This window comes from Lissotriton vulgaris, chromosome 9 (genome assembly GCF_964263255.1).
Source record: "Lissotriton vulgaris chromosome 9, aLisVul1.2, whole genome shotgun sequence".
In the NCBI taxonomy this organism is placed as follows: domain Eukaryota; kingdom Metazoa; phylum Chordata; class Amphibia; order Caudata; family Salamandridae; genus Lissotriton; species Lissotriton vulgaris.
This window is the reverse complement of record NC_141697.1, coordinates 132774938-132789823: the sequence shown is the minus strand read 5'-3', so window position 1 is coordinate 132789823 and position 14886 is coordinate 132774938. Positions and strand designations below refer to the sequence as shown.

Sequence of the window (14886 nt, the reverse complement as noted above, 5' to 3'; positions counted from 1 at the left end):
CATGGCTGCCACAATTGGCCCTAATTTGTGATACTTCGGCCATGTCTCCTCCCCTGTCATACATAGTATATCCCACCTAGCCTCTAGCATAGTAGTCTGGCCTACTACTCCAGTCATAATCTGTATTATCTCCCCCAAGTATTGTTGGATTTTGGGACAGGCCCATTAAATGTGGGAGAAGGAGCCCACTTCCTGACAACCCCTGGCACAATGGTCTGTGTTTTAGCGTTCTATCCGATGCATGAATATTGCTACTAGACTATTTGGACTCTTGCCTCCCGTGTTTTTTTATCAACTCAATGTGGCTTTTTTATTGAACTGTCTGCGAGTATAAGTTAAACGCTTTGTATCTTTTTTGTTTATATCTTCTCATAAAGGTTTTGCTTTTAACCTGACACATGGCACGTGGCACTTTGGAACTCAACGCCCTATTTCCTTTTGGCCACCCCGTGTTTCACACCCACAATGATTCTACTGCAATGTTTTAATGTGTTATTTTTAATATAATCTATTGTGTGTTGGCATTCTGATGGCATTGTAAAGATTTCAAGCAATCATACAATAAACTATTGATAGTGGGATGACCAGTTATCTATAGTCACGGCTCTCAATGGGACCAGGCAATGGCTGAGCATTCACCAGTAGAATACAATCCATAATCAAAATCCAGAAGCAATGGACTTCCGCTGTAGTGTGTACGTAGAGTTGGGAGAGACATGCCTGGGGGGAGGGATGGGGAGGGGAGGGTTGGGAGTTTAGAATTGAGCTAGGATTGGGAGTTATACTGACACGAATGTAATGCGCTTGCGACACCCCTGAGGGCAGTGCTTTATTTCCTTCCCTTCAGTCATTGAATGAGAGGGAAGGTTAGTTCTAGATATAGAAGATTTCACTTGACTGTATAATTCATGACTGTATTGTTGTATCTTTTGTTATGTATCCTCACTCTGCAATGTATACATTACAGTATGTGTTTGAGCAGACCGGAAACTCTCAATAAAGTTTGTTAACCCTTTAACTGCGGGGGTTATTCCCCCGCTGTGCTGGGGGGCGGGGTAGCGAGCACAGCGCCCCGGTGCTCATGACGAGCTCAGCTCGTCATGAGCCACAGTGCTCGTGTGCTCATGACGAGCTGAGCTCGTCACAGCCACACCCGTTTCCTTAGAACGCTCAGCACAGCAGGGGAATTATCCCTGCGTGTGAGCGTTCTAACGGCCATGACGAGCTCGTCATCAGCACACGAGCACCGTGGCTCATGACGAGCTGGGCTCGTCATCAGCATGGGAGGGGTTAAAAAAATCATACAATAAACTATTGGTTGATTGAACTTAAAATTCAATAAATTAAATGAACTGAGCTGCACTTAGCTGAGGACCAGCTCCTGATTACTTGACAGTCCAGCCTGCTTCTGACCCAGATGTGAAACGTCGCTCCATCGTTTGCATGGATACTTTGGGTAGTAGGTGTATCATTTGCCATTGTATTTGTCTATCACAGCAACTGCGCACGTGGGAGGAGGAGTTATCTCGTGCCGCCCTCGAACAGAAAAATTATGAAGAGTTGCTTCGTCAGCGAGAGCAGGAGTTAGCGGAGCGGGAAATTGACATCCTGGAGCGAGAGCTCAATATCATCATCCACCAGCTCTGTCAAGAGAAACCAAAGGTGAAGAAGCGCAAAGGCAAGTTCAAAAAGAGCCGGCTGAAACTCAAGGACGGCAACAGGATCAGCCTTCCATCAGGTACCTTTTAGTCACCTCTGGCATGTGGGCACTCAAAGATGTCCAGACTCTCCTTTTCAGATCTACTCATCGATTAATCCATAAAATAAAAAGATATTTAACAAACATTGTGAAGTAAAAAAGTCTGCAGCAGAAAGTGCACATTTAATATGTGAGTGATGTAATATGCGAGGTCATAATCAATGCATGATTTGGGCACAAGTAATAGTTAATTTATCTGTAACTGCTTTATGTCAGTGTGGTGTTTTTTTAACATTAGGGCATTCCACCACCTAACTATAGCGTCACTTTAACTATTGTATTTTTTTCATTGAATAAATATATTATATATATCTATCAAAATGTTATTATTTAAAAATTATGGAGCTGGTAAGCAGCGAGAAGATGTGTAGGAAATGGAGTCAGATATGGAAAAGGGATGCTGTGCTTATACAGATTTCTCTCTTTTTAACTTAGCCCCTTTCAAATTACATTATGCCTCAAATCACAAAAAATCCATGCCTCCCCTCTCATTTCTAACTCGCTGGTTTCATGCCTGCATTAACATCTCAATGCTCATCAGGAAAAACTTTAAATTCCACAGCTCCTATTAAAACATGTTTTTCAGGAATGCCACACTTTTGTCATTAATTTAGAATGTTAGCGCTCTAGTTGTTCAGTAGAACACTGTTTTGATGCTGCAGTTGGTCACTAGGGCATTAACTGACAGACTGCTATTGGTGTTGGAAGTGCTTGTATTTCTCAGTTTTTGAGCACGTTTTCTCTCTGCATTTCACAAGGTTTTACTAACATGGATGAGGAACATATTTGTGAAGTCATAGAAAATGTGTCCTCATTTATGCTTTCTACTCCACTCTCCATAATTTCTAGGACAAAGTGGACACCCTCATTGTCCTCATTTCTAAAGGTAATGCTATCATTTTTACAGCTTTGATTCCATCAAAGCGGTGTTCAGTTGCATACATGGCAACATTTCAGAAGAGGAAAGTGGGAGATTAAGAAAATATTATCAGGAGAATATACAAGCGCACTTTTAAATACTTGAGTTCAGGATGCGTGCTGTATAAGCACCTCTTCTATTTAATTTAATAGACTGTGATGTTGCTCCATCTATAATAAGAATCTAGGCCACTTTCAGGGTTTACATGAGCACTGGCTGGCCTGTTAGCTTGCTAATGGCATTGCCTGGGGAGCCATAAATGTTTAAAAAAATTATCACTTTCAAGAAATGTCCATTTATGTAGTGATATAATATGATGTACTAAAGTGAAATGCTTCCACTATCTAAAGAAATACACTTTTTTGAGTTTTGAAGAGATTGTATTATATTTTTACATTATTATTGTTCCATGATATACATGAAAAACATTGTAATGGATCATCTCGTACACAGACTCTTAGAGCCATACTAGACAAATGGCTTGACTGTAGCTCGACACGCCTTATTAGAATGCCTGCTCGCTCTCCTCTGTTTGCGACTTGGTCTTAGTGCATGGGGCCGTAGGTCACTTGATAAAATGATTTGTAAAAGGAGAGGATTAGAAGCTTGGAGTCCTGCGCTCTTGTATCTGCATCTTTCAGCAGAGACGATGAAGAATGCATGCACTGAAACACATTTAAACAGGTGACAGGGACTCTAGATATTTTATAGTCATGAGTTCTCAGGGAGAACTACCAGGCCCAGGTGGGACGGGCAGGGGGCATATCTTCAGCAGGGGTGTTTGAGATGTGACACCTCTCAAATGCATTCTTACTTTGGTTTTTGGATCTGGGGGCCCTGAGTCGGATCTGCTATATCTGTGTCGGCTTTTCTTGTCATTCTCATTTCATTCAGATGTTTTAACTTGCTAATTTGTTTGGGATAAGGACCCTAAATATATATCATGACCAGTTTACCTAAAACGTAGTAAATCTATTCCCATAGAACTAATCTTTGAATGTGGGCAAATTTACATTTAACATTGGCAGTAGTAAGCTTGGAATGCTGTGCCAGTGCTGTGCCAGTCTCAAGTTTCCATGCAAAAAGGGCAAATGATGGGTGCAATGCTGAACAATGTCAAACACTCACCCCCAGATCTGGGCCTAAATCCTTTGGTTTTTGCTCACCATGCCATTCCAGTTTGGGCCCAGCCAAATGCCAAACAGTCTTGACCCTGCTCCCCATGGGAACATTCCAGCCCTAACTTCCTGGCCAGTTCCCGTCCTGGACCGGACACAAGCATCCTAGGACTGGTTTTGGGGTATCACCCCTCCTCAGCCAGGGTAGCTTGATTCTGTTGTATGGTGAATACAGGACCCACATCTGGACATACATGTTCCACTTAGGGCGACAAATGCAAAAAGAAAAAATTATGGACGAATTGCTGAACAATGTGAAACACTCATCCACCCTAAAGAAATCTGGGCCTAATCCCATAGATTTTTGCTCACCACGCCATTCCCGTTTAGATCTAGCCATTTGGAAATCAGTCTTGACCCTGCTCCCCATGGGAACATTCCAGCCCGAACTTCCAGGCCAGGTCCTTCCCATACCAGAAACAGTCATCCTAGGACCAGTTTCAGGTTATCACTCCTCCTCAACCAGGATAGCTTGACTACGGTGGCATGGTGAACACGGACCCACGTGTGGGCATACCCATCTACTTAGGGTGACAATTGCATAAGAACAAAGGATGGATATAATGCTGGACAATTTTAAACACGCACCCCCAGTACAGACATCTCGGCCAAATTCCATCGTTTTTCGCTCACCACGCCATTCCAGTTTGGTCCCAGCCATATGCAAATCAGTCTTGACCCTGCTCCCCATTCCATTGGATTTAGTTTGATATTGTAGTCTCCGAGAGCGAAGGTCTAGAGTTACAGTGGAAATGTTAGTTAGCATGGGCTATCCCAAGATCATCTTTATTGCAGCTAGGATCTCAACCCAAAATGGTTAATTCAGTCACACCAGTGATATCTGATATCTCCTAGCAAACCACAGCTTCTCCAACACATTGCACTTGGTGCGGGAAGCATTTGTCCAGTTTGACGGGGTGCAAATACCAGTTGCACATGACTTTGTAAAGGACCTCTCAACTGCCATGCTATGATAGTGTTTAGGTGTGTCCTGACAGTGTGTATTCCACTGTCTTTCACTAATAATCTCCCCTTTATCGCTAGCCCAGTGTATATTTTAAGCATGTGTAGTCGGAAAAATGGAGTGCAATATTATGTAATATAGAAAAGTTATCCGCTTTCTTGACTCACCTGCTATTTTAACACATTTTTCTAAGGGATAAGCTCGTGAGTGGCTGCTAGGCTGGTTTGCGGCTGCATAACCTTGTGTCTTAGTTGGGTATATTGGAATCTCTAAGATAATTGTGCTTCTGCTTAGATGAATTGAAATACAAAACCTCCTGTCCACTACGCATATCCAAGATTGTAAGACACTCTCCTAATCTCCTTTTTTCAAACAGGCCAGAGTAGAGAGCTGGGATAAAGGTGGGGTTAAAATGTATAGGAGTATGTGAAGAAGGAAAAGTTGGTCCATGTGGATATCTAAAGAGAGAGTCCCACACCACAAGCGTTTTGCTAGTGGGCGTACTAATATAGACATTTGTGGACCTATCTAGTCTGGGTTTCCAAATTACATCTCTTATTATTTTGTCCACAACAGCCCAATCCATATGCACCCTATGCTTATCAGTGGCACGAAATGAACAATCTGCTGTGGCGTGAAGTTGGGCTGCCTTACAGTACTGATAAACATCCGGGAGAGACAGTTCTTTGGCCATCCTACTAAGTTTGTACAGTTTATAGCCTAATTTTGCATGTTCATATTTCCAAAGAAATAGTAGTGTCATGGATTAAAGGTCTGTCATGGATTCTCTGTGTACTAGGAGGGCCTAGAATAAAGATATAGTCCTTGGAAATTAATTCGTCTTCTTTCCTAAAAGTCAGTAGCTGTGGATAATTGATTTTATAGAGGTCATCAGGGTTGGGTGAGTTACGAAAAACCCCAAAAATTCATGGATTTATTTGTCCATTTAAAAAGGAGAATGAGGGACCAGAGCGTCCATTACAACCTGAGGAAGAGTAAGATCCAGAACTCGGATTTATTCATATTTATCTCATACTTCGAAACCTCCTTGAATTCTTTCCGGCATAGTTGGAGCTTTGGCAACGATGTAGTCAGCACCATTAGGGTGAGGTTGATATCCTCAACAATACGTGGAATGTTATACTCCTCCTGCTCAAATGATATTCCCCAAAGCTCCATCAGCTATCACCCATCCCTCTATGCTAAGTGCAAAGAGCAGTGGCAAGAATGGGTAGTCTGGCAGGTGCCAGGCTCCAAGGGAGTAGATGTGACTATCTCCCATGTACATTTATTCTCCAGGCAGGGGAACTGTACGCTGCCATCACCATCCAAATGAGCATAGGGCCCAAACCAATTTTTCCAAAGTCAGGGCTAGAGAGTGCCAGTCTACCTAATCTGTCAGACTGGCAATGTGCCTGCTTTCAGCTAATTTGCTATTTTCATTTGTGAATGAGGTTATAGATTCTCAGTAGGTGAGCTGAATAATATGCAGCCGTTTGTTATTGACTTAAAGGTTCTCAACAGGGCACATTGGCAGATCAATTCTGGGGGCTCATTTCTGCGACCACAACACACATTACCGACCACAACCACCTAGAATGCATCCTTCTCAACACCCGCTCAGTCCACAGGCACGCCACTGCCCTTTGGGACTTACTAGACACCATCTCTCCGGACGTCGCCTTCCTAACGGAAACATGGATGAACGCTTCCTCCGCCCCTGACATCGCCATCGCTATCCCTGATGACTACAAGATCACACACAAGGACCGCACCGATCATACAGGAGGAGGAATCGCTATCGTCCATAAGAAATCAATCCGCATCTCAACCAGCTCTGACGCCAACCTCGCCAACTCCGAACACCTTCACTTCCAGATCCACATCGACCCCAAATCCACACTCCGAGGCACTCTCCTCTATAGACCACCAGGACCCCGCGCAAAATTCAGTGAAGACATCACGGACTTCATCACCCCTCACGCACTCCCCTCCAAAGACTACATCCTTCTGGGAGACCTCAACTTTCACCTTGAAAAGAACAACGACCGCAACACCACCACCCTCTTGGACAACCTCGCCAACCTCGGACTTAAACAACTGGTCACTTCCCCCACCCACATCGCAGGTCACACACTCGACCCCATCTTCACCTCCAGCAACCATATCTCCTTCAGCCACACTACGGATCTCCTCTGGACTGACCACAGCTGCGTTCACTTCACCTACAACAAGCCGAAACCCACCATCCTCCTCCAACCAACTCTACAAAGAAACTGGAACAAAATCACCACAGAACAGATCTCCACATCGCTCCTTCAAACCTCCCCAGCCCTCTATTCTAACGCCAACGAAGCCGCCTCCAACCTCACCCTTTGGTTATCCAACACCGCCGACAACTTAGCACCACTGAAAAAACGTCAACACAAACTTGGCATCAAGAAGGCCTCATGGTTCAACGACGACCTCAAGAAGTCCAAGAAACTGTGCCGCTCCCTTGAAAAGGCCTGGAAAAAAGACCCATCCACCAGCAACAAGGACGCCTTCAAAAGCGCCATCCGTACTCACCACCAACTGATCCGAAAAGCCAAGAAAACAGCATTCAAAGATCGACTCGACAACAACGCCCACAACAGCAAGGAACTTTTCAACATCGTCAAGGAATTCTCCAACCCCTCGGCCAACTCCAACGACATCACCCCCTCTCAAACCCTCTGCGATTCCCTAGCCTCTTTTTTCCACAACAAGATTTCTGACATCCACAACAGCTTTGACAACCAACCCGGAAGCCAACCCACCCCTCCACCAACTGACCTTCTTCCCCCCATTAACACCCTTAACGCCTGGAACCCAATCTCCAATGAGGACACCATCCGCCTGATGAATTCCATCCACTCTGGATCCCCCACTGACCCATGCCCTCACCACATCTTCAACAAAGCAGACTCCGTCATAGCTCCGCACCTCCGAGACGTCATCAACTGCTCCCTCAACTCCGCTACCTTCCCAGAAGACTGGAAACACGCTGAACTCACCGCCCTTCTGAAAAAACCAACAGCAGACCCCACCGAACTCAAAAACTACCGCCCCATATCGCTTCTTCCATTCCCGGCCAAAGTCATCGAGAAAGCTGTCAACAACCAGCTCGCCGCCTTCCTCGAAGCCAACAAATCACTCGACCCCTCACAATCTGGCTTCCGAGCCAAACACAGCACTGAGACCGCCCTCATCGCAGCAACAGACGACATTCGAACTCTACTGGACAATGGAGACACAGTCGCCCTCATCCTCCTCGACCTCTCTGCAGCCTTCGACACAGTCTGCCACAGCACCCTTTTACAACGCCTCAGAAACATCGGAATCCAAGGAAAGGCACTAGAATGGATCACCTCGTTCCTCACCGGAAGAACCCAGAGAGTCCGCCTCCCACCATTCAAGTCCGAGGCCTCAGAAATCATCTGCGGCGTACCACAAGGATCCTCACTCAGTCCCACTCTCTTCAACGTATACATGAGCCCCCTCGCGGCCATCGCCCGCAAACACAACCTCAACATCATCTCTTACGCGGATGACACTCAACTGATCCTATCTCTCACCAAGGACCCCAGCACAGCCAAAACTAACTTACACGAGGGAATGAAGGAAGTCGCCGAATGGATGAAACAAAGCCGTCTGAAACTGAACTCAGACAAAACAGAAGTCCTCATCCTAGGTAAATCCCCCTCTGCATGGGACGACTCTTGGTGGCCGGAAGCCCTCGGGAAAGCACCCATCCCGACAGACCACGCACGGAACCTAGGCGTCATCCTGGATTCTTCACTCTCAATGAACAGACAAGTCAGCGCCGTATCCTCTTTGTGCTTTAACATTCTTCGCATGCTCAGAAAAACATTTCGCTGGATCCCCACCGAAACCAGAAAAACAGTCACCCATGCTCTAGTCACCAGCCGACTGGACTACGGAAACACCCTCTACGCAGGTACTACCGCTAAACTCCAGAAGAAACTCCAACGAATCCAAAACGCATCAGCCAGGCTCATATTAGACATCCCACGCAACAAACACATCTCTGGTCACCTTAAAGACCTCCATTGGCTACCCGTCAATAAGAGGATTACTTTCCGACTGCTTACCCACGCACACAAATCACTCTACGACATCGGACCAGAGTGCCTCAACTCTCGACTGTCCTTTTACACCCCCTCCCGCCAACTTCGCTCTTCCAGTCAAGCTTTGGCCACTGTACCTCGCATCAACAAGACCACCATGGGAGGCAGATCCTTCTCTTACTTGGCTGCCAAAACATGGAACTCACTCCCCGCTTACCTTCGCCTAACCCAGAATCACTTAGAGTTCAGAAAGCAGCTCAAAACGTGGATATTTGACAAATAATCCTACTCCCCTTCCTGAGCGCCTTGAAACCCTCTGGGTATGTAGTGCGCTATATAAATGCTATGACTTGACTTGACTATGTACCTTTCAGCAAAAGTCTCAGCCCTTTTACCTGGCTCTGTTAGTTATCCACCTCAGCCGCAGCACTGCCCTGCCTTTTGGAAAATTGCAAAAACCCACAGTTTATGTGTCTTCCAAGGGGTTGCTTTATGGGTAGTGCTGTGGTGGCTTGTTCTCCTAGGCTTACGGTTAAGGCAGATTTATAGCAGGCCCTAACAGAGCCTAGGGCCGAACCTAGGGGGGTGTGTTTTACTAGGCCATGCCCCCTAGCTTTCATTTTTTTAAGCACATGGTAATGTGTTATAACTAGAGCTAACCATAATTTCACTTTAGGCTTAGTTTTTTCAGTGTTTTCTTTTATCATATACTAGCTTACCCGTCGCGCGTTGCTGCGATCTCAGAAGAAAGGAAATTCAAGGAAAATCGTTACGATAACATTAAATTTACATTGTGTCATTGTTATTAAAACTTATTTATGAAAAAATTTCTAAGTGTGGCTTGAGCAGTGCATCCTCGATTAGCTTCCGATCTTGATTCTGGTTGCTATCCTGTTTCATTCGAGCAAGCTTGAGCAGTGCGTAATTGATCGTTTTCCAATCTTGATTCTCGTTGCTCTCCGGTTTCATTCGCGCGGGCTTGAGCAGTGCGTAATCGATCTGTTTCCAATCTTGATTCTCGTTGCTGGTTCGTTTGAGAAGAACGGGCTTGAGCAATGCGTACTCGATCGGCTTCCAATCTTGATTCTCGTTGCTTGTTCGTTTGAGAATTACAGGCTGGAGCAGTTTGTATTTGAACAGCTTCTAATCTTGCTTCCCGTTGCTCGTCTGTTTATGAAGCTCGTAATGCCTTTTTCTTTCTTGCTTCTGATGTAGATTGACCAATCGATTTCCGTTTGTGGGTCATAACTGACGACGATGCTCGCAAATTCGCTGTCTATTTCAGTATTCAAACGATTATGAGGGACCTGGGAGCCAATTTTTAAAAAAAGAATTTGACAAAATCCTTCGCAGGAGTGTACTCAACAACTTCCCAAAGTTTCATGTCGATCGGATGAATGGTGTAGTAATGCCTAAAGGACAAACAGACAGACAGACATACTTTCGTTTTTATATATATATATAGATGACATGCAACAGTTCCTTGCACTCAACCAACCATTAACATCAAGGCCTAGCAGATGGCCACAGGAACTGGCCTGTGTACAGACCCTGCATCCAAATACCACTGCGCACACCTTTACCCACGAATAGGAAGGGTGGGCTGCAACACTTGTCCTTGGCCAGACCTGGTGCACAACCCTCTGCAGGATGCCAACACCTTCTGCACACTGACTTTGGCTGTAGGTTAACAGGCCTTGTGCCCAACCCGCAGTGTGCTTATTTAACACAGGGGGTAACCCAATTAACCCTTAGGCATCTGGGTAAAAATATACAATCAGAACAAAATAACAATGCCTCGGGATCGATAGAAATACTAAACAGTAAGATGAAGACAAAATTAATTTAACTCTTCCTATCAAAATAAATCTCCTTCAATAAATCTCATATATTTCCAATATCTGCAGTCAAAAGAACAAGCAATATACGTACACCTATTTTCAGTTCAGATTGATCTATATTGTATTTCATTATAAGCCAAACATCATATTTTCAAAATCAATATTTTCAAAATCAATATATACACAAATACATTGATACAACATATATATATATACACACTTATTTACATTTATACATATAACACAAACATAGGTGTAAAGAACTTTTTTGCTCTCTTGGCCCTTATTATATATTAGGATGCACCTCACACACCATAAACCCAGTGCATTCCTTTTAGATCACCATCCTTGGAAACGCCTTAAGGTTTTGTTCATTCAAACCCCTTTTCTATGTTAGGCTTTCCCTACTTATTTTATTTTACATTTTATTTCGATTTTATATGGTGTCTTAACATGTCTGTCGAGCGTTTCAGCCACTCTACTTGTTGGCCTCATCAGGACTAGGGCAGTCGAGTGCGTACTTGTCAATTCCACCAATCTTGAAAAACTTTTCGAAAAAAAGCACCCTGGCGGGTGGGTCTGATGGTAAAGAAATACACCTCTCTTGATCGCTATGTGTGAGACAATTTAAGAACAAAATTATCCAATGTCGGGTCCACTCCTGTTCGTGAGCGTACTCTCAGTTCAGAACTATCATCTCCTCGAGATGCCGAAAAAATACTCCTTACTAATGCCGGTCTCTCCACGTTCTGGCCTCACGAACGCCGTAGGTTCCATTTATTCTCCAGTCAGGGGAACTGTACGCTGCCATCACCATCCAAATGAGCATAGGGCCAAAACCAATTTATCCAAAGTCAGGGCTAGAGAGTGCCAGTCTACCTAATCTGTCAGACTGGGAGTGTGCCTGCTTTCAGCTAATTTGCTATTTTCATTTGTGAATGAGGTTATAGATTCTCAGTAGGTGAGCTGAGTAATATGCAGCCGTTTGTTATCGACTTAAAAGTTCTCATCAGGGCACATTGGCAGATTAATTCTGGGGGCTCATTTAGGGGAGGGTTGATAGCGGTGGCACCTGGGGCTCGATGCAAGTGTTTATGTACCTTTCAGCAAAAGTCTCAGCCCTTTTACCTGGCTCTGTTTGTTATCCACCTCAGCCGCAGCACTGCCCTGCCTTTTGGAAAATTGCAAAAACCCACAGTTTATGTGTCTTACAAGGGGTTGCTTTATGGGTAGTGCTGCGGATGCTTGTTCTCCTAGGCTTACGGTTAAGGCAGATTTATAGCAGGCCCTATCGGAGCCTAGGGCCGAACCTTCTAGGCGGCTGTTTTACTAGGCCACGCCCCCTAGCTTTAATTTTTTTTAAGCACATGGTAATGTGTTATAACTAGAGCTAACCATAATTTCACTTTAGGCTTAGTTTTTTCAGTGTTTTTTTTATCATATATGACATGCAACAGTTCCTTGCACTCAAGGGGAGGCCCCATTACTGTGGTCGCCGGACTGGTGGCCATTAGATCTAGGCCCCGATCCCAGTCCCAAGCAGGTAGTAAAAAACCTGGGTGTTCGGTTGGACCAAGGGCTGTCCTTAAAGGAGCATGTCAATCAAACAGCTGGGTCTTGTTTAGAAGAGTGTTTCTATTACTGCCAGACTCATCAGGAAATTGCTGAAGACTTTCCTGTTTCAAATATAGCGCCTCCTTCTTTTTAAGATCTTGAGAGTTTTGTTTTTCTGTCTGTAAGGTGAATTGAGCGCAGAGATACTCCTTCGGGAGTCGAGTATAACGCTATATAAGCCTATAAATAAATAAATAAACCAACCATTAACATCCAGGCCTAGCGGATGGCCACAGGAACTGGCCTGTGTACAGACCCTGCATCCAAATACCACTGCGCACAACTTTACCCATGAATATGAAGGGTGGGTTGCAACACTTGTCCTTGGCCAGACCTGGTGCACAACCCTCTGCAGGATGCCAACACCTTATGCACACTGACGTTGGCTGTAGGTTAACAGGCCTTGTGCCCAACCCGCAGTGTGCAGCAAACCCCTGGTGCTCACGGCCTTTGTCTTTACACAGCAGGGGTTTACTGCTGGGCTTCCTCTCACCCCAGGTGACAACCCCTATTGTGCATGGCCCAACACACCTAGTATGACCAACTCTGCATAGGGCCAAGTACTGCCAAAATGCACCGAATACTATAAAAAAATATTTCTTCAAAATGTGCGAATTCCTTTGCCAGATTTGTGTATCATGAGGCCCCTACCCGCCAACGTTTGATATTTATTTTATTGCATGATGGGCCTCCTTGGGGCCCTTACAGAGGTCTGGGGTCAGGGTAGGTTCTCTCTGCCCTCTTATGTCCTTTGTGGATGTCACCAGAGGCAGCACATGCTCTATCGCTTGCAAGATCTATTTAAAAATCAAACAAAATAAACTAAACAGGGCTTAGAGCCTGCCATTACTTACCATTGGATGGCTTTGACGTCACTCTGATGTCCTTCCTATTCAGTAGTCAGCTCCTCTTGCTTTCGCTTTCTATGTTTGAAGGTTCCATGGAGCGTGGACCAAACACAGCATTCTGTAAGCCTTTAGTGTCCTTCCACTGGTACATATGTTTGCAGTCTGTATCCCCTGCTCAGTGTCATGGCTTGCCCTGTCATCCTCCCACCCTCCCCCCACTGCCTATGGTTTGGCTTGCTTTCTCCCATCTCTCCGTCGATGCTTGAGCCTTACCCCTCCTGCCCCCCTCCCGCTGAATGTGGTGTTACTTGCTTACTCCCTCCCTTCTCCTGCCATCTGTGGTCTTTCTTGTCTGAGCCCCCCATCCCCATGTAGCATGCCTGTCCCATGTAACAAAAAAATCCTATTCAAATCTAAATAACTCTCATACGCTGGAGATATTTGACTTTTTCTGTGTTGTTTTAGCTAAATTGTACAGCACCATGGCTGCTGTGCAATATGGCTGGTAGAAAAATAAAAGCAATGTGACACGGCCAGCATTCGTTTACGGTGTCATAGCAGTTTTTTTTTTTCTTTCAAGTTCCATAGAATAAGGCAACCTGGAAGTCTCCCAGGAGATAGGGTACATACAAATATAAACGGGAAATGACTCCTGGAGGAGTAATTATAGAGCAGATGAGGCTTAACGGCTAGAGCGGTCGACTTTGAAGCTGGGAAACCAGGCTCTATTCTGCCAGAGGCTCAAACATCCTGTAATTCTGGGCAAATCACTTAATATCCCTGTGCCTAAAAATGAATGGGTCCATCTGTAATGCATCTAGTGCTCATGTAAAGTAGTGCTCTGATACCTTCGGGTCAAGTTTGCGCTATAAAAAACTCCAACAAAAAAATTATACAATAAATCACTCATTTAGGTGATTGGTAACCAAGCTATCAAATCACTATGCCAGACTCTGCCATAACCGTATCATGCCAGGAAAGGACAGTGATTGCCTACCAGGTGGTGTGACGCTGGGCATATCGTAGGACCGCTGTGCGCTTGACCTTATCTAGCAGGCCATTAACATTCCAGGACATTATGTGGAGCGACGCTGCCCCGGCATAGTTGTCAGGCATAGGGAAAGCGGGCAAATGATCGACACCCAGCGTGGGTGATAGGTGTGGTCGAAGTGGTGTACTTGCAGGAGGTAGTGGGTGCAACTCTATAGTGCTGGGTTTTGACGCACTTTCTCTGCAGCTGGAAAGGAATGCTAGCGCAGTAAACAAATAAAACAGCCAAAAAGCCGGGACAACGGTCCCCTCCCCCCAATCCAACCCCTCCCCATACTTCAGGAACGGAAGCATCTGTTGTCCTAACTAGGAAACACAATGAAAGACCAAACTAAAACGCTTGGGAATGGGGAATCGTGGAAGACCCCTCCTCATAGCAGGATGTTCAGTGGCAATGTCCATCGGGAGATAGAGTACTACAAGTTGAAGCGCAGCCTCAGGTGTGCAGAACTGGCTGCGGCTGGAAAGTCATAGTGGGCTCAAGAAGGCCCTGTGGGAAGAATCGGGCTACGGGAGAGGTCCATGTCCACCAGGTCCAACAGCGATGGGTGGGGCGAGGTGTTCCTGGGATCTGAGCGGCCTGAAGAGCCAGACCTCCGCGGGG

The 14886-nt window shown here is 45.3% G+C and overlaps 1 protein-coding gene across 1 annotated transcript in view; it reads left to right on the top strand.

Annotated features, from left to right (window-relative positions):
* Positions 1-14886, top strand: part of MAP3K9 (mitogen-activated protein kinase kinase kinase 9) — a 416748-nt gene that overhangs the window by 269580 nt on the left and 132282 nt on the right. The window contains exon 6 of the mRNA XM_086936581.1: positions 1498-1738. Within this exon, the coding sequence (XP_086792707.1) occupies positions 1498-1738 (241 nt within the window). The remainder of the gene's footprint in view (positions 1-1497; positions 1739-14886) is intronic.